The 20,508-nt window shown below is 45.1% G+C and overlaps 1 protein-coding gene across 3 annotated transcripts in view; it reads right to left on the bottom strand.

The window, feature by feature from the left end:
• The window catches only part of PLEKHA5 (pleckstrin homology domain containing A5), a 299,351-nt gene that overhangs the window by 258,136 nt on the left and 20,707 nt on the right, over positions 1–20,508 (bottom strand). For all 3 annotated transcript variants that reach the window (XM_033951918.1, XM_033951920.1, XM_033951917.1), the window contains exon 3: positions 17,081–17,138. In XM_033951918.1, the coding sequence (XP_033807809.1) occupies positions 17,081–17,138 (58 nt within the window). The remainder of the gene's footprint in view (positions 1–17,080; positions 17,139–20,508) is intronic.

Genomic DNA, 20,508 nt, shown 5'->3' with positions numbered 1-20,508 from the left:
CCCTCGGGCCGTGTCGGCTCCTCCTCTAGTTCAGCCTGTGTCAAATTAAAGACATCCAGCTGGCACCTTCCCAGCTCAAACCATTTGCCTTTTCCGACATAATATTTTCACTCCTGACTGGCCATATGTTTCCATCCTCTGTGAGACAGGAAGCACAAATGCTCTCAGGCCACATTCAAATACTTTATAAACTCATCTTTTTGAGGCTTCTCTGAAATCTTCGTAGTAGAAATGAAGAGAATCAGTTATTTATTATTTCTACATTGCTACCAGACATATGCAGCGCTGTACATTAAACATGCAGAGACAGTCCCTGCTCAAAAGAGCTTACAATCTAATCTATACAGGCTGCTCAGGTTGGGAATTGCAAAGGGAATGACGAGGCGGAAATGATAGGGGTCTAAGGAGGGAATGACAAACCGATATGGGTGCTTTACAAGTGGGTCAGGTTAGGACTTAAATACTGCTTTAAAAAGTGAGCTTTCAGCATGGATTTGAATACCTCTGAGTCAGGCAGGTTATTTCAGGCATACGACGCAACAAAGGAGAAGGGAGAGAGTTGGCAGCTGGCAGTAGAGGAGAAGGGTACAGACAAGAGGGACTTACCCGATGAATGGAGTTCCTGGGCGGATTATAGGGAGAGATAAGAGAGGAGAGGTAATGAGAAATGTGAATACACTTAGAGGTCAATAAGAGGAGTTTCAATTATATGTGGAAGCAGACAGGGAGCCAGTGAAGGGATTTGAGGAGAGGGGTAATGCGATCATAACGACCTTAGTGGAATATGTGGCATGCAGCAGCATTTTGAACAGACTGAAAGGCAGAGACACCTAGAAGCAAGTTGCAAGTCCAGGCAAGAGGTGACAAGAGCGTGGATGAGGGTCTTGATAATGTTTCCAAGTTTCCAAGTTTATTATAAGTTTTGATTAATCGCCTATTCCAAATTCTAAGCGATGTACAGTTAAAAATTACAAAGTCGAGGGAAACAAACATGACTAACAAAATTATTACTAAACATATTAAAATTTCAATAACTACATAACATGACATACCATAACTAACAAAACTATTATTAAACATATTAAAATTCAATAAGTACGTACAAGGTCAAAAAGAGGGAAAGTTAAGAGAAGAAGTACAATTCAATTCAAAAGTAACGATTAAGGTAAATAACACATTGGGAGAGGGGAGAGACATTCATTATAATATAAGGAAGAATTAAAGGCATAGGCAATTCATTTAATCCTTGAATGCATCTTTAAAAAGAAAGCCCTTAAGTTTACTCTTACATTTATCCAAAACCCTTTCCTCTCTTAAATAAATTGGAAGGGAATTCCAAGCTTGAGGAGCCGTAACCGAGAAGATAGATCGACGCCGTGTATTAATAACTTTTAAAGAAGGGACAACCCGTAAATGTTGATCAGTTGACCGTAGTACTCTCGAAGTAGTGTAAGGAATCAAAACTTTATGAATGAATGCTGGGGTTTTAAATACTATGGACTTAAAAGTAAGCAGACATAATTTATACATGATTCGGTGAGCTACTGGAAGCCAATGTGCCTTCTCAAGTAGGGGAGTCACGTGATCAAATTTTTTAGGTTTCTCAATAAGCTTGATTGAGGCATTTTGAATAATTTGTAGACGTCTAATTTCTTTTTGAGCTAGTCCTTTAAATAAGGCATTACAATAGTCAATTTTGGAAATGACCAAAGAGTGAACCAGTATATTTAAAGATTTTGGGCATAAGAATTTAGCCATTGAACGAATTTGTCGGAGCCTATAAAAAGTGGATTTTACAACATAACTGACATGATCATGATAGGTTAATTTATCATCAAAGAGAATTCCAAGAATCCTGATCTTATGAATCAACTAGTGTTTAAGCCCGTTACATTAACGGGTGCTAGAAAGCAGCCCCCTTTCCCTCTACCCCTCCAGTTCCTCCCTGTCTCTCCGTGGCCCCCCTTCTGTCTTCCCCCCTAAGCAAAACGATCTGTCTCCCAGCACACCCCTTCCCCCAAAGCAGCCCCCTTTCCCTCTACCCCTCCAATTCCTCCCTGACAGTGTCTCCGTGGCCCCCCTTCTGTCTCCCCTCCCAAGCAAAGCTGTCTGCCTCCAAGCACACCCCTCCCCCAAAGCAGACCCCTTTCCCTCTACCCCTCCAATTCCTCCCTGACAGTGTCTCCGTGGCCCCCCTTCTGTCTCCCCTCCCAAACAAAGCTGTCTGCCTCCAAGCACACCCCTACCCCAAAGCAAACCCCTTTCCCTCTACCCCCCAATTCCTCCCTGACTGTCTCTCCGTGGCCCCTCATTTTGTCTCCCCCCCAAGCAAAGCTATCTACCTTCCAGCACACCCCTCCCCCAAAGCAGACCCCTTTCCCTCTATCCCTCCAATTCCTCCCTGACTGTCTCTCCGTGGCTCCCATTTTGTCTCCCCCCCAAGCAAAGCTATCTACCTCCCAGCACACCCCTCCCCCAAAGCAGACCCCTTTCCCTCTGCCCCTCCAGTTCCTCCCTCTCTCTCCATGGCACCCCTTCTGTCTTCCTCCCCCCTAAGCAAAACGATCTGCCTCCCAGCACACTCCTCCCCCCGAAGCAGCCCCCTTTCCCCTCCTGTGAGAATGTTTACCTGTATGGGCCACCTGCAGCACCCTCCAGCCGTTCCTCTGAGCTGAAACTCCTTCACTCGCCTCCTGCCTACACTTTTTTGAAGATGCGCGCCATCCCCACGGTCTGACCAGCTCCCCTAGTCCCTTGCCGCCGCCGCTGCCGCCCCCTTCCCTTCCCGCAGTCGACAAACCTCTTGGCTCCAGCAGCGGCCGCAGCACTGTAAACACGCTGCTTCGTGGCCTCTACTGCCCCAATTTGCTCTGCCGCGTCTCTGATGATGTCATCAGGGACACGGAAGAGCAAATCAAAGCAGTAGAGGCCACGAAGCAGCGTGTTTACAGTGCTGCGGCCGCTGCTGGAGCCAAGAGGTTTGTCGACCGCGGGAAGGGAAGGGGGTGGCGGCGGCAAGGGACTAAGGGAGCCGGGCAAACCGCGAGAAGGGAAAATCGGGTGGGAGGCTCAACGGGGATTGGTGGGGGAGGGGCGAAGACGAACTGAAAAGAACCCTAGGCGCGCATGCACACTCCTGCAATGCCACGGACCTACATCTCACAGATCAGGGAAAACAGAAGCACGCAGTTGAGTGCGCATGCGCGGCTAGCGTTTTATTATATAGGATTTTGAAAGGAAAGGCTGGATTCTAGCAATGTTGTAAAGGAAGAAACGGCAGATTTTGGCAGTCTGTTGGATATGTGAAGAGAAGGAAAGAGATGAGTCAAAGATGACTCTGAGGTTCCGAGCCAGAGAAACAAGGAGGAAGAGTGTTATCCTCAGAAATAGAGAATGGAGGAAGAGGAGAGGTGGGTTTAGGAGAAAAGAGTTTAGGCTTGGGCCTATTTAATTTTAGTCGGCAGTGAGACATTCGGGTAGCAATGTAAGACAGGCAGGCCGAGACTCGGGCCTAGAGTCCTGTAGAAATTTGAGGTGTAGAGAGGTAGATCTGCAAATCATAAGCATAGAGGGGATACTGGAAGCCATAGAAGGAGGTTAGAGCACCAAATGACAAAGTACAGATGGAGAAAAGAAGCAGTCTCACGACAGAGCCCTGAAGTACACTGACTAAAAATGCAAGGGCAAGGATAAGAAGAAAACCATGAGATAACAGAGCCCTGAAACCCAAGTGAGGACAGCGTATTGATGAGTAGGTGGTGATCTACAGTGTGAAAAGCTGCAGATAGATCAAGGAGGATGAGGATGGAGTAGAGGCTTTTGGATTTGGCCATGGAACAGGTCATTGAAGACGCTAGCAAGGGAAGACTCCATAGAATGAGGAGGGTGAAAGCCCGATTGACGCAGGTCGAGATGAAAGAAAGTCAAGACAACAGTAGTGAACAGTGGAAGAAGGATCTGACTGAAAAGAATTGTAAACGGCACAAGGAATGGCAAGTCAAATGCAAGGTGTTATAAGGAAGACGAAGAGAGTCCTTGAAAAGAAGATTGCGCTGGAAGCAAAAATCACACAGTAGAAACTTTTTTAGGTATATTAAAAGCAAGAAATGGGAAAGAGAATCGGTTGGACTACTAGAAGACCAAAGGATAAAAGTGGAAAGATTAAATGAATTCTTTGCTTCAGTCTTCATCGAGGAAGATGCGGGGGAGTTACTGGTGCCAGAAACAGTATTCAATTCTAATGAATCAGAAAAAAATCAAACAAATCTCTGTAACACTGGAAGATGTAATGGGTCAGTTTGACAAATTGAACATAGCAAATCACCTGGGCCAGATGGTATACATTCCAGAGTGCTGACAGAATTGAAAAATGAACTTAAAGGGCTATTGTTAGCAATTAGTAATTTATTTATTTTTTTTTTAAATCCAGCATAGTACTGGAAGACTGGAGGGTGGCCAACTTGAGGCAAATTTTTAAAAAGGGTTCCAGAGGTGATCTGGGAAATTATAGACCGGTAAGTCTGATGTCTGTGCCGGGCAAAATGGTAGAGGCTATAATAAAGAATAAAATGACAGAACATATACATAAGCATGGATTAATGAAAGAAAGCCAACATGGATTTAGTCAAGGGAAATCTTGCCTCACTAATCTACAGCATTTCTTTGAAGAGGTGAATGAACACGTGGATAAAGATGTTGGACATGTTCCTGCTAAACTGGAACGTACGCAAGTGAGGCTGGACTCGTTTAGAGCACTCGTCTTTGACCTAGGGGCCGCCGCGTGAGCGGACTGCTGGGCACGATGGACCACTGGTCTGACCCAGCAGTGGCAATCCTTATGTAGCCAGTTGATATTATGCATTTGGATTTTCAAAAGGCATTTGACAAAGTACCTCAAGAAAGACTTCTGAGGAAATCAGAAAGTCATGGGATAGGAGGTAATATCCTATTATGGCTTAAGAACTGGTTGAAAGACAGAAAACAGAGAATAGGTTTGGTCAATATTCTCAATGGAGAAGGGTAAATAATGGGGTTCCCCAGGGGTCTGTGCTATGTACCCATTCTATGCAAGAGCCAAGTAGACTTGGATAGATGACAGGGGCTCTCCTTTTCCTGGGTAGGGCGTGGTGGAATAATTAATGGGATGATTATGCCCCATCTTCTGATTTTATTTCACTCTTCTGATATGGGTGGACAGGAGGGTACTTGTCTCCCTGCAAAAGAAACTGATAGGGTTCATTTGGGCCCACAGACAGGTTAATTAAGTAAAAGAGAGGGTGGAATTGGGGAGCCTCACCTAAGATGATATTTTCAGGCAGCCCAATTGAGAGCACTGCTAGAATGGGAAGCCCAGAAATGCAAACACAAGCAGGGGTTTCAGGGTGCCACTGTTACATCTGCCCTGGGAGGGGACCCGGATTCAGTACGTACAGAGGTCAGGGGTCCTCTGCTGGAAGGGAGGAGGCTTATTCCATTGAGATTCAATAAGGAATTTGCTCTGGATAGAGGGGAGAATATCTTTATTTCTTGGGGAAGTAAATGTTTGATGTGTGTAGGTCCGTTTTTGGATCTGACCTTTGCGGAACTACAGGATCAATATGGGCTAGGGTCTCGAAGATTTTTTTCCCTATCTGAAGGCAAAACATTATATTTAGAGCTCCAGAATGTTGAGGGAATTAGTTCATGGGCAAACTAGGTTTGAAAAACTATTAGGTCCAGTATTAAGGCGAGGGACAATTTCAGAAATTTCTCAACGATTAAATACAAGATAGGAGGCATGGGAGGAGGATGTGGGAAGGCCCTTATGGGAAACTACGTGGGTAAGGCCACACTTTTGCTAAAGGCCCTCCTGAGATGGTACTATACACGGACACATATGGGAAGAATGGGAAGGGGAAAAGGTGGGAGGGGACCTAGCTCCATGGCCAGGGTTTGGAATGGAGGCCTTTCAAAAATGGTCACAAATTATGGATCACAACAGAGAGGCCAAAACAGAGCTTGACTTTTTGACATCATTTTGAACCGGATTGGGAGGCTTTGTGTGAGCTGGTTTTGACTGGTGCAAACAGATGGGAAGTGAGAAATTTTGCACAAAAAGGAGAAAAATTTCAGTTTTGGAAGAAAGGTAATTTGATTTAAGGGAGGAACGAGGGGATCCGAGGGTGATTAGGAATAATAATAATAATAACTTTATTCTTATATCCCGCCTGTAATCTTGCGACTTCTAGGCGGTTTACAATAAACTAAACTGTAAATACAATCAAGATAAGTTTTACATACAGCGAATTAGAGAGTATAGCAGTGTATATCTCGTACAACTACTTAAAGAGTATAGCATTGTACATCTGATAACATTAGTAATGTTAACGTCAGTTTGTGTGTTGCAAGGCCAGGAAGCGCCAAGTTGTTTACACAGAAGTAGAAATATTCCGTAAGTTCATGTTGTGTTCATGTTTAGTGATTAGGGGGTTTGGGGTTAACAGTTGCAAGTTCAGGTGTGTGGTGATGTTACGAGGGGGGTTGATGTTCCGGTTCGTTACCTAGGTATTTCAACAATAGGTAAGTTTTTAGGTGTTTTCTGAATTCTTCGTAGTTGTTTGTGTGCGCAATGAGTTTTTCTAGGTCTTTACCCCATATGGCAGCTTGATATGATAGCAGTTGTTGATGGTGTCTCTTATATTTGCACCCTCTAGCCGGTGGGGAGATAAATTTCATGTGTGTTTTTCTTTCATGTCTGTTGGTTGGGAATGAGAAGAGGTCTGTTATGTATTTTGGGGCTAGACCATTTAGTACCTAGCCCCAAAATACATAACAGACCTCTTCTCATTCCCAACCAACAGACATGAAAGAAAAACACACACGATATTTATCTCCCCACCGGCTAGAGGGTGCAAATATAAGAGACACCATCAACAACTGCTATCGTATCAAGCTGCCATATGGGGTAAAGACCTAGAAAAACTCATTGCGCACACAAACAACTACGGAATGACAGGGGCCTGCTTCTTCTGTGACTGTTTAATGGCTATTCTGTGTGTTGTGGGCCTTGAGATATTAAAGTCTGCTGTTTACTTGGAACTGAAAAATCAATAAAGCTATTAATTAAAGAAAAAAGAAAATACACCTCTTTATGTCATGGGGAGGAGGAAGGGGTTGAAAAGCCTGCATTAAAGGGACGTTAGCAAAGAAAAGTTCTACCCAGTCCAAACAAGTGCATGGGCATCATAATTGGGGAGGGGGAGGAATCTTTAACCACAAAAACACACAAGGGACTCATACAGAAGCCACTGCCAGAAAAGCATTATCCCCGAGGGTCCCCAGAGAGCAGAGCAGCCAGCTCTTCAAACCATTAGGGGTGCTAAACTCAACACTGATTAGCACCCCCCCCCCCGACGCACATTATATGCAAATCTTAATAAATATGCACAAGACAGATCTGCATGCCCTGTTGCTTCCATTATATGCAAATCTTAATAAATATGCAAGAGACAGATCTGCATGCTGTTGCTTCCATTATATGCAAATCTTAATAAATATGCATGAGACAAATCTGCATGTCCTGTTACTTCCGTTATATGCAAATCTTAATAAATATGCACGAGACAGATCTGCATGCCCTGTTGCTTCCATTATACGCAAATCTTAATAAATATGCACGAGACAGATCTGCATGCCCTGTTGCTTCCATTATATGCAAATCTTAATAAATATGCACGAGACAGATCTGCATGCCCTGTTGCTTCCATTATATGCAAATCTTAATAAATATGCACGAGACAGATCTGCATGCTGTTGCTTCCATTATATGCAAATCTTAATAAATATGCAAGAGACAGATCTGCATGCTGTTACTTCCGTTATATGCAAATCTTAATAAATATGCACGAGACAAATCTGCATGTCCTGTTGCTTCCGTTATATGCAAATCTTAATAAATATGCACGAGACAGATCTGCATGCCCTGTTGCTTCCATTATATGCAAATCTTAATAAATATGCACGAGACAGATCTGCATGCCCTGTTACTTCCATTATATGCAAATCTTAATAAATACGCATGAGACAGATCTGCATGCCTGTTTCTTCCATTATATGCAAATCTTAATAAATATGCACGAGACAGATCTGCATGTCCTGTAACTTTCATTATATGCAAATCCTAATAAATATGCACGGGACAAATCTGCATGTCCTGTTACTTCCGTTATATGCAAATCTTAATAAATATGCACGAGACAGATCTGCATGTGCTGTTACTTCCGTTATATGCAAATCTTAATAAATATGCACGAGACAGATCTGCATGTCCTGTTACTTCCGTTATATGCAAATCTTAATAAATATGCACGAGACAGATCTGCATGTCCTGTTACTTCCATTATATGCAAATCTTAATAAATATGCACAAGACAGATCTGCATGTCTGTTACTTCCATTATATGCAAATCTTAATAAATATGCATGAGACGCCACCTAGCTAGTGTTCCCTCAGGAGAGGTTTGAGAATCACTGGCCTAGTGGACCCCCTATTCCACCTCCCTCAACACAGAACGTAAATCACTGGTAGTCTAGTGCAGTGGTTTTCAACCTTTTTACACCGTGGACAAGCAGAAATAAAATAATTATTTTGTGGACCGACAAACTACTAGGACTAAAATTTAAAAACCCCGTTTCCACCCCATCTCCGTGAGCTTGGTCACCTCAGTAACTATAGAAAAATAGACAAATATAGTGCAAAATATAGACAGCAGATATAAATTCTCAAAACTGACACGTTTTGATCACTAAATTGAAAATAAAATCATTTTTCCTACCTTTGCTGTCTGGTGATTTCATGAGTCTCTGGTTGCGTTTCCTTCTGTTTGTGTATCCTTTCTTTTATTTCTTTCTTTCTGCACTCAGGCCCAAGAATTGTCCCTTTCTATTTCCTCCCTCTTTCCTTCCTATGTCTTTAGTGCCCCCAGTGCCTCCTTCCCATGTCCTTAGTGCCCCAGTGCATCCTTCCCATGTCTTTAGTGCCCCCAATGCCTCCTTCCTATGTCCCTCTCACTGCCTTCCACGCTTTGTCCCACCCCCACCCCCGAAGCCAGCCTGCCTGCCTGTCTACCTCTCTCCTTCCCTTCCTGGCCAAAGCCAGCCTGCTTGCCTGCCTACCTCCTTCCCTCCCTGTCGTGCAAAAAAAAAAAAAAAAAGAAGCCGCCTCCCTCCTTCCTTTCCCCGGGTCGGCTGCTATCTTACCGTCCTGCTGCTGCTGCTGCTAAAGCCGACAGGAAGTCTTCTTTCCGACATTAATTTTGACGTCGGAGAGGATGTTCTGGGCCAGCCAGAAAGATGCTTTTCTTCCTATGCTGTACCTTTTCTCTCCTCTTTTAACGTAAGAACATAAGAATCGTCATACTGGATCAGACCAATATTCCACGCAGCCCAGTATCCTGCTTCCAGTGGCCAACCAGGTCCCAAGTACCTGGCCGAAATCCAAACTCCAAGCTACGGATCCAGGGCAAGCAGCGGCTTCCACAGACTACGGACTTGTCCTCCAGGAACCTTTTCTAGACAAGTTGCTTACCTGTCAGCCGCCTCTAGCCTCCAGGAACTTTTCGGATCCTTGCTCCTGCCTCCAGCTCAGTCCCAGCACCGTCCATTCTTTTCATCAATCCCCTTTTCCTATCTGATTCAAACGGTGCCAGACAGAGCAGCAAAAGATGTTCAATCCACAAGTTCGGCATTTCTCAACTCCCTTTTGTTCGGAAGCACTTAGCACCATTAATGGGTAGTTCCTGCCGAAAGATTTCTTAAGTGTCGCAGTGGCAGAGAGCATCCCGGCAGGCTTATTGACTTTGGAAAGGTGGCCCAGAGAGTTTTGGCTTTTCGAGCTCCAGGATTCTTAATTTTATTTATTTAAAAGATTTATATTCCGCTCTATCAACATTTCTAGGCAGATTCCAACAAGCATACATATCATGAGGTACCTTGCTAAGGACAGAGCCCGCTCCGAGATATGTAAGAGGCGAGTAATTATGCTCACCCGGATCAGGAATAGTGCACAGCGGATGAGTTAAATTAGTAAAACGATACACAGCTAGCAGAGCATAAACGAGAAAGTCTGGACATTAAGCCAATCTAAAGCTAATTAGGGGGAACAGCAGACAGGCTGGAGCCATCTCTCTTTAAATTTCAGAAGGCCTGTCTTCACCCAAATTGCAGCCAGGGAGCCTGGCAAATTCTTGGCGATAAATGGGATTCTTGACCTGTAACAGGGTGAAACAATGGTCCGTAACTCTTCTTCCATTAAAATCCTGCTGACAAATGTGCTCCTTCCCCCCCCCACCAGTCTTACTCCTCCTCCAAAGCTTAATTTTTCTCTCTCTCGCTCTCATTTGTTGCAGTTCAATACTTCTCGCCCCGTTTCCATCAAGTCCTCTCTTTAGCTGCACATGTTAGGCCTGATCAGAATCAGCTCAGCGGCCGTCAAGTTAAAACAGTTGGAAGAGAATTAAGAAAGTACTTGGTTGGACAAATAATGGATTACAAGCAGACGAATTCGATAAGGGTAAAGCACCCACCCGCTGAGGGTAAACAACCCAAAGCCAGGGGCGTGGCACAGGGTGAGCCAGGGGAGTACATGCACAAACTATAAAATGACATCATTTACGTATGAACGCTGGCGAGGACATTTTCTTTAACCTAGACATAAACCGTGGGCTTGCCACAATAGTTCACGTTTCACGGTCTTAAGTAGAACTAAAACAAACGAAAGGAAAATAAGATGATAGCTTTTCTGTTGGGACTACTTTTGGGGTGAGATTTTAACGGCACAACCTTCTTTTTCAGGTCAGAAATGAGCCCAAGATGACGCAGTGTTCGGATGCAGGAAGATCTTTCAAGTTAAAATGTTTCGACACCCACCTGACAGGATCGACACAATTATACCACTTTGTCGCTTTCCAATTACCCGTTCACCTCACCCTCCCTTTTCAGCACCTTCAAACTCTTATGTCTAGGTTTAGCCGTTTCTAAACTCCTCCTCCCACCGACATGAATCTTTAGCTTCTAATGCAATTCCTTTCTTGACCTAAGTCGCCTGGAGATTAGATTAGATATTGTCCTCTTTTGCTCAACAAGGCGGCTGTTTTATTTCTATTTCTTCTAAGAACATAAGAACATAAGAAGTTGCCTCCACTGGGTCAGACCGAGGTCCATCTCGCCCAGCGGTCCGCTCCCGCGGCGGCCCATCAGGTCTGCGACCTGTGAAGTGGTTTCTGACCACTTCTGTAACCTACCTCAAGTTATATCTTGAGGTACCTACCTCTATCCCCTTATCCTCCAGGAACCTATCCAAACCCTCCTTGAACCCCTGTACAGAGTTCTGGCCTATCACATTCTCCGGAAGCGCGTTCCATGTGTCCACCACCCTCTGGGTAAAAAAGAACTTCCTAGCATTTGTTCCAAACCTGTCCCCTTTCAATTTCGCCGAGTGACCCCTAGTGCTTGTGGCTCCCCACAGTTTGAAGAATCTGTCCTTATTCACTTTCTCTATGCCCTTAAGGATTTTGAAGGTTTCTATCATGTCCCCTCTAAGTCTCCTCTTCTCCAGGGAGAACAGCCCCAGCGTTTTTAACCTGTCAGCGTATGAAAAATGTTCCATACCTTATCCAAGGCACCACCCTATAAAAATTACCCTCAAGACATGTCACACTGGGTCAAGCGAACGGTACATAGTAAACGGTCCATCCAATCCACATTATAATTTCATGATTAAATTGTCTTTTTTTGCTTTCTGGGCCACAGACCTTAGAGGTCTACCCGCGCTTAGTGGCACCTACCTTAGACGCCTGTAATGTAGGTCTGGTTTTTAAAGGCCTAAGTCCTTTAGAGAATCGCGCCTTTCTCCACCCCTAAACACGCGTATGGCGTTAGGCGCCTACCTTTTGCAGAATTGCGCTTATCTCCCAATTCATTTTTAGTTTTTCAATTATGAGCTTGTTAAAGCCGACTTACTAATTAAATTAGGAGGAAATGTTGTTTCACTTAAGCTCTGGAGTGCGTTGCCAGAGGTTGTGGTAAGAGCGGTTAACGTAGCTGGTTTTAAAAAAGGTTTGGACAAGTTCAAGTTTATTAGGATTTTTATATACCGCCTATCAAGGTTATCTAAGCGGTTTTTACAACCAGGTACTCAAGCATTTTTCCCTCTCTGTCCCGGTGGGCTCACAATCTATTTAACGTACCTGGGGCTATGGAGGACTGAGTGACTTGCCCAGGGTCCCAAGGAAAACTGCTGTTGAGACAGACATGGGGGAAGCCACTGCTTGCTCTGGATCGGTGGCACGGAATGCTGCTGCTATCTGGGTTTTCACCAGGTACTTGTGACTTGGATTGGCCTCCGAGAAGACAGGATGGGCCACTTGCCTGACCCGAGGAGGCTATTCTTATGTTCTTAATTCACCCCTAAGCATCGGCTGGTGCATCTATTGTTGGTACTTAATTCTAGATGTTACAGGGACGTTAGATTTACATTAAGTGCACTGACGCCCTCTCCACAGCATTTGGGGAGCACAGTGCCAAAATCAGCCCTTTCTCTATCACTCCAAGCTGTGCTTCAAAGTCCTGCTGTGTATTCCAAAACCCCCACAGAGCAAACCTCATTATCCAAAGCAAAGAAAGCTACCACTGCATATTCATATGTTTAAAAGCAGAGGTCGACTCCATGCCAAGCGGTAAGCTGAGCGTGGTGGCATGCCACTTGCATAATTCCAGTAGAGAAAATGAGCTCTGCAGACACCTGCAGGAAGAACATCCCAAGCCGGCTTCTCCCATGCTTTGCTGTTTACCCGCTGTGTTTTCCCAACAAAGCCCAAAGGACGCCAGAGCACACCCACACAGGGCAGAGTCATCTCAGCACAGCATTTCCAGGGGCTCAGGCTACGCACACACCACTGAATGGGAGACTGCAAGCTGGCAAAATGTTTCGCTTTAAAATGCCTCCAAAGCCTCTGGGGAAAAAAAAAAACAGCCCAAACCAATCCCTTGTAGCATGTTAGCGTATACTGTGATAGGAATGAAAGGCACTCTTAAAAGCCAATCTCTACTCAAGCTGCTCATTGGGGGACAGTCAAGAGTACTCAATTTTCTTCCTACCAGCGGGAAGGCCAGAGGAGCAGCGCCAACAAATGTAGACTCATAATGCCCCTTAGAAATGACAGAAACCGAAAAGAAAGCTGGTTCTGGAGGAAAGCCAACCCTGCGCTTAAAACGTGAGCATGCGCAGTACTGCTCGCTCTGGTTTCAAATTAACGCCATGTCACTAACCTCACTTTTGCACACAAAATAGGCCAAGCTGAAGTTTCCTGGTTCCCGTCTAGACAAAAATCTGTTGGCCTTAGGACCAAAGAAACCATCTCCGTGCAAACAGCATTTCACCAGTTTCATTCAGGGAAAGGTCCTTTTCCTGAGAAGAAATAGCCCTCAGGAAGCGCCCAGAAAAGGCATGGTCGCTTTACGCTGTTACAGAAGTGCCAATCCTTTCTGTTATTGATTTTTTTTTAAGTTTCTATATTGCCTTACCATTTCTGGTGCTGTCTGTTTGGAAACACAGGAAGATACCACTCTTGACACCTTCAAGGTGGGAATCCCAAAAAACATCACTTTTCTAAGCAACTGGGAAAACAGGTTGAATCAAAAACAGGAGACTTTAGGAATAAGAGTGATGTCAGAAAGTTGCCATAAGGACAAAAAAAAAAACTGCAGGAGGAAGCCCCAAAGGCTTGAACCGGAAAGGTGAGAAATAACTGGTACACGGTTTCCGCCCCAAAGTGCAACGAATGCATGGAAAAGATGGAAATGGCAAAGTGCGGTTTCTAATCTCACCTTTCAAAAATGTGGTCTGAGCAGTGGGATTTGGGGAGCCCTCAGTAAACTGATCGACTTTCATCTCGCTGAGCAAACAAATCCCTTGCAGGCAAACCATTCTCCTTCCCCTTCCTCAGAGGCCCCAGACGTGGCTGTGTTTTCCAAGCTGCTCCCTTTGTGCCTGATCCCAAACAGCAAAACCTACAATCTCCCCCCTCATGCACCAACTTCGTCTAAGCCGCGGTTAATGCTTACTGAGATTCCACGTGATTCCCAAAGCAAACACTGACTTGTCTGCAGTTAGACTGTGCTGAAAAGGTTGTGGATCCTCAGCTCCCTGGCAGTGTTCCTCCACTGGCTCCGAGTGGCCACGGAGAACGAGAAGGACCCCCGACTTCAACACCTGCTCCTCTAATGTCAGCATATCCACGCACCAAGCTCAAACAACAGCGCACATACAACTGCAGGTGAAATCTCATCAAAGAGAACAGAAGAGCAGAGCCCTGTGGCCTGTTTTCAACAGTGGCAAGTGGCAAAGTCCCAAAAGTAGCCCAGTGACAGGGTGACGGGACTAAATCGCGCGAGACTACGGCGCGCCAACAACTGAGCGCAGACAACTGAGCGCAAGGTTGACGGTGCACCAAAGAAAAGCACTATTTTAAAGGGCTCCGACGGGGTGTGTGGGGGGGGGACCCCCCCACTTTACTTAACAGACATTGCGCTGGCGTTGTGGGGGGTTTGGGGGGTTGTAACCCCCCACATTATACTTAAAACTGAACTTTTTCCCTAAAAAACAGGCAAAAAGTTTGGTTTCAAGTATAATGAGGGGGGTTACAACCCCCCAAGCCCCCCACAATGCCAGTGCGATGTCTGTTAAGTAAAATAGGGGGGTTCCCCACCAACACCCCCGTCGGAACCCTTTAAAATAGTGCTTTTCTTTGGCGCACTGTCAACCTTGCGCTCAGTTGTCGGCGCGCCGTTGTCTCGCGTGATTTTGTCTATGAACCCAGTGACAGGCGCAGCAGCAAATGAAGCTTCTAGGTCACCAGACACATCAATGGCTTTCTAGGAGTGAGCATTTTAAGAGGGCTGGAAGTACAATCTGGCCAACGAATCGGACATTGATGACACTGAGGGCAACCTCTGCGGCATCCAACTCAAGTTTCAAATTTAGTGTAAAATCAATAAAATATATATAAGTATGAACCAACTTAGAAACATAGAAACATAGAAATAGACGGCAGATAAGGGCCACGGCCCATCCAGTCTGCCCACCTCAATGACCCTCCCCTTGTGTGGCTGGAAGATCTCTGTCCAGGGAGAAGCGTGAATTACAGCAACTTTAGGTCAGGAAGTAGAGGTAAGAAGGAGTCAGGGTGATGGGAAGAAAAAGAGACTTGGTACCCAGTCAAAAGATCGGAATGAAAGAGCGAAGACTTCTGGATGGCGTATGTGGGATGAGTAATCTGGAAAGAAAAAGGTGGCTGCCCCAAGTAAAGGAGAAAAAAGCGCTTGTAAGTAATATGATGGTTAATTGATCGCCAGGGTTCTTTTCTAAGAAGAGCTGTCACGTGATTTTATTTGTGTGCATTGGCAGAGTTTTGTACAAGCTGTAGGAGAGCGAAGTGTCTTGTGGGTTTTTGCCTTAGAATAATCTAACCTGGAAATGATCGGTGAATGTATGGAAGAGATGCCATGTTGGGTAAACCATGCGTAAACAAGAGGATTCAGTCCCGAGGAATTCATCTTAACACAACAAACCTCTTCCGGGAAATCTAAAAGCTCTCGTGCATTGGGCTTTGATCCTTGTGACCTTGGGCAAGTCACTTAACCTTTCTTTGCCTCAGGGTCAAAATTTAGATTGTGAGCCCACTAGGGTCAGGTATCCGCCTAGAATGCATACAGCACTGTGTATGTCTAGCTGCCCTATAGAAATGATTAGTAGTAGGGATGCTGCGTCACAGAACTGGAGCAATACATCTTCCTCCCTCCAACAAAAAGACCCACGTACCTATCAAACAAGAGAAGCACAGCCAGAGCCAGAGCTAGGAGACCACGATCACAAGGAAATCGTCTACCTATGTACAAGTAGATCTTGGCTATAAGTTGAGGGCAGTTTGGGGACTAAAAATGCTCCGTCAAGTCTTCCCTCCAACTCCCTTCCTCTTCCTGGTTTAGTTCCCCTTTCTCCCACTCCAGGTCCAACACTGCTCCCTTTGAGTCAAACATCGCTTCTCTTCCACTATCCAACATTAGACCCATTTATCTCTCTAATCTTTCCCCTCCACCCTAGCGTGGGGGCCAGCATCTCCTTCACTCTTTAATCCAATCTCAATCCCACCCCCCGCCACCATCTATTCTCAAACTTGTCTTCTATAGAGCAGCATATACACCTAGGCCTGCTCTGAAGCGCTCCTTGTGACTCAGCGCCCTCTTTCTTCATGGGTGGGACAGGTCAGAAAGTGCTCCAGAGAGACCGACGGGTGGCCCAGACTTATCACGGTACTTCCGCTGCTCTATAGATAATAGAGTGGGATTGAGTTGACCAACTGCAGGCCAAGGGAGGGAGAGAAGCTGAACTGTGCTACTGATGGGGGTGGGGGTTGCAATTAATTTCACGATGACCCTGGTTGCTCTAGAGTTGACATTTTTCAACTTATACATGAGTATATACAGTTACTAACAAAAAAGACAACTTTTCATTTCCAGCATCATATTTATGGCAATGGACCTGAACCCTCGCCTAACTTGGAACAACTATTCCAGACGAAGGAGAACTCAGACACCCTTCACCCACCCCCCAATCAAAGGCATTCAGTGTAAAAAATGCACGACGGACTACTCGCCACTCAAGCAGCAAAACTAGACAGCCGCATCGCAAATTTACTGGATTTCAACACCACCTTCAGGAGGGAAATAAAAACCGGATTGTTCAAGAAATATGTCAAGACAAACTCCCGATTCAACCAATATCCTCACTCCATCCCCAGACTCCAAATGACCAGAAGCTCATCCTTTTGTAATCCGCCTAGAACCGCAAGGAATTGGCGGAATAAAAAAAGCTAATTTTTAATTTATTTCAAAAGCTTACCTCTAGCTCACCTAAATCTAAGCTGTTTCCAATAAGAAATTTGCACCTTTTCCAATAAGAGTAATCGCACCTTAAGAGAACCTGATCAGTGCAGAAACTGAGGGTAAAGGATTCACAGCTCCCCGGGAGAGCGTGGAAACTTACTTGATGTAGTATCTTGCGCCTTCAAAAGTATAGCCTTCTTCCCAACCCATGGGCAAGTCTAGAAAAAATAAGAGAGAGAAAACAGGGATAAAACTTCAAAAGGCAGCATATTCAGAGGTCAATACTGGGCAGACAGCTAATGGATATTCAGCCATTCGGTTCTCTATTTACACTTAACACAGCCGTCCATGCAGTAAAAACTTGGATGGTGCCAACTCTAAATGTTAGCTGTCCGAAGTTTTAAAAATTGAGAATCAGTGAAATCCCATTTCATCGATTAGTACATGTAATTGATGCTCCCTCTAAGGCAGTGGTCTCAAACTCAAACCCTTTGCAGGGCCTCGTTTTGGATTTGAAGGTACTTGGAGGGCCTCAGAAAAAATAGTTAATGTCTTATTAAAGAAATAACAATTTTGCTTGAGGTAGAACTCTTTATAGTTTATAAATCTTTCCTTTTGGCTAAGTCTTAATAATAATTGTAATTTATAGCTAAAGAGACATCTGATCAAGAAACTGTTTTATTTCACTTTTGTGATTAGGATAAGCATACCGAGGGCCTCAAAATAGGACCTGGCGGGCTGCAAGTTTGAGACCACTGAGTTAAGGGGAACAGTTAATCAGCTGACTGGGTTGGAGGATAGAGGGGAGAACAGGACAATCAAGCCATTGTGACATCACTGATGAGGTTGGCTCTTATTGGTGGAATGAGGCATTATGACATCACAATTTCGGCTCTGCTTCCCAAAGACAAACAGGATGTCATGGATACAGTTAAGGAAGTGGTCTCCAACTCCAACCCTTTGCAGGGACACATTTTGGATTTGTAGGTACTTGGAGGGCCTCAGAAAAAATAGTTAATGTCTTATTAAAGAAATGACAATTTTGCATGAGGTAAAACTCTTTATAGTTTATAAATCTTTCCTTTTGGCTAAGTCTTAATAATAATTGTAATTTATAGCTAAAGAGACATATGATCAAGAAAGTGTTTTATTTTACTTTTGTGATTATGATAAACATACCGAGGGCCTCAAAATAGTGCCTGGTGGGCCGCATGTGGCCCCCGGGCCACGTGTTTGAGACCACTGCTCTAAGGACTGGCTGGGTGCGTGCAATTTGGTTTTTTCCTGTGAGCAACAAATTCTAAAAACCAACAATTTTTGATCTCGGTATTAGCAATTCATTTCTGTATATAGCACACACACACAAAAAACCCAGCACACATATGGTGACTGATTTAGTTTACACTTCCCCCTCCGTATTTGCGATGATTGGGGAACAGCATGGCCGCAAATACAGAAAAACCGTGAATAACTTTTTGTATGCTATTCGCTGTTTTTTTGTAAAACAAAAACCTAGAAAAGGCACAAAACCACGAATAACCTGACCTGTTCCTGTGCAGCGATTTTCTCTGTGCATCGCTTGGGCAAATATCACCGGCTGTAAAGGAAATTGTGGGTCTGGATCCTGAGAACCGCTTCCAGAACAGAGCGCAGGGCTACCACTGCGTGAGGGAGAGCTCAGTAACCTGCCACCACCCCTCCACTCGCATGCACTGGGACCAGCCTGTGGGTTCAATGCGTCCGACAGGGAGTCTTTCGGGGAGTTCGTGCAGCGGCAGCATCAGCTGTGGTTTGGCGGCGGACTTCTAGATCAGACTGCGCATCTGGCACCAGCAAATACCAGGTACAGAGTTGGCGTGTGCCCGCTGAGTTGCAGGCACGTGTGCGCTCGGTGGTGGGCTCCCGCTAAGCCGGGGCCTCTGGGAACAGCGCTGGATCTTGTCAGTTCATCGAGCTCCGCCTCGGCTGCAGGTTTCAGGTAATTCCTCCCCCAATTTCCTGGGACGTAAATTTGGGGGCAGAGCCTGCATTCAAAAAACCGCGAATAACCAAAAGCGCAGTTAATGAAACCACAAATATGGAGGGAGAAGTGTAGTTTAATTAATTTTTTTTATAGTTTAATTTTGTTTTAAAGTCGGGTCGGTATTTTTGTGAGCAACCATGTAAGAAGTATGAGCGATTGCTCACGTACACCGTTTAGGAGGGAACATGGATGGACCATTCGGGTCTTTATCTGCCGTCATCTACTATGTAATAAGTGTCCAGCCCACAGTACTGAAGCGAGGGATCCAGTGAATGACTTTGAAGAGACGTGAAGAAAGTCACGCTACTTGAAAAGTAGTGACTCATGCATGGTGCTTAATTTAATGATGAAGTGACAAAAGGTATCATCTGCATGAAGATCAGGGGTCTTCCCTAACCAGAAGTGCCCTATCCCTTCAGTGGCCTTACAACTTTCTGTCCAAACCAGATGGAAGCAGAGTACTGAGATAAAGAGAGCAAAACTGCACAGAAAAAGGACCCGAGAATGGAGAAAACAGACAACCTATTAATCCAACTTGCTTTCCACAGGCATAAAATTACACGCTGTGAGAGCAGATCAAGGTGACAGCTCCACAGTGGAGCAATTTCCAGAACCAGACTACTGTATCAGTGACTTTATGATCAGGATATTTTTAAAAAAAAAATTAATACAGGAGAAAAAGGCTTGGAAACAGAGAAGAAAAGAGCAAATGTGGTCTTCGAGCCATTACAGTCAGCTTCTGATCATTCATCTGCCCCTTTTCTCCCCCACAAAGCTAGCGAGAGAAGTACTGTCTCCCCTCCCAACAAGGTGGGGTGCGCAGGTCCAAAAGGGGGAAGCAGCGCCAACCCGAAGACCTCCATAGCAGGGAGCAGCGCATAGCTCAGAGCAAGGAGTGGCAAGAGTACTGCCGGCAGGAAGGGGAAGCGGACTGCGCACAAACACACTCACACCCAACGTCGCACTTGCCAGTGGCCAGACAGCCTACCGCAGGGAGACCAGAGGACATACACACTGTAAGGAGAGACGGCAGAAGTAGGCAAAGCAGTCTGATCTCTTTCCCCAGCCAACTGCATTTCCTCTTTTTGGGGGGCAGGAGGGAGTAGGAATGCAGGACTAGAGAATGACACGGGACAAATTTTTCCCCGACCCGGTGAGTTCTTTTCGTGCGTCTGAACCGGAAGCCTTCTCTCTGACGTCGCAATGTCAGAGGGAAGGCTTCCAGATGAAGCGCGGGATGTGTGCGAGGAGCTGCTTCCCACAGCTTTGTGCAATGCAGCACTCAGGGAGCTGGACCAAAGACGCCGTGTCGATCATACCATGGACCGGCCTGAAGATAACACCGGGGGGCAGGCCAGAAGGCAAGGCACATGGAGGGAGAGAGACAACAACGATAGGGGAAATGCTTTTATTTTTTTATTTAGTGACTGATTTGTCTGTTCAGGAAGAATTGCATTTGTTTCTTTTCCTCTGGGGTTGTACTGTTTGCAGAGTCTTGCATCTTAGTTTTTGGTCCTGCATTTGCATGGGGTTATCTGGTTTCTGGTAGGAATGAATGTTGAAAA

This window comes from Geotrypetes seraphini, chromosome 7 (genome assembly GCF_902459505.1).
Source record: "Geotrypetes seraphini chromosome 7, aGeoSer1.1, whole genome shotgun sequence".
Taxonomy (NCBI): domain Eukaryota; kingdom Metazoa; phylum Chordata; class Amphibia; order Gymnophiona; family Dermophiidae; genus Geotrypetes; species Geotrypetes seraphini.
Note: the sequence above shows the minus strand (reverse complement) of the source record. Positions and strands in the feature narration are given on the sequence as shown.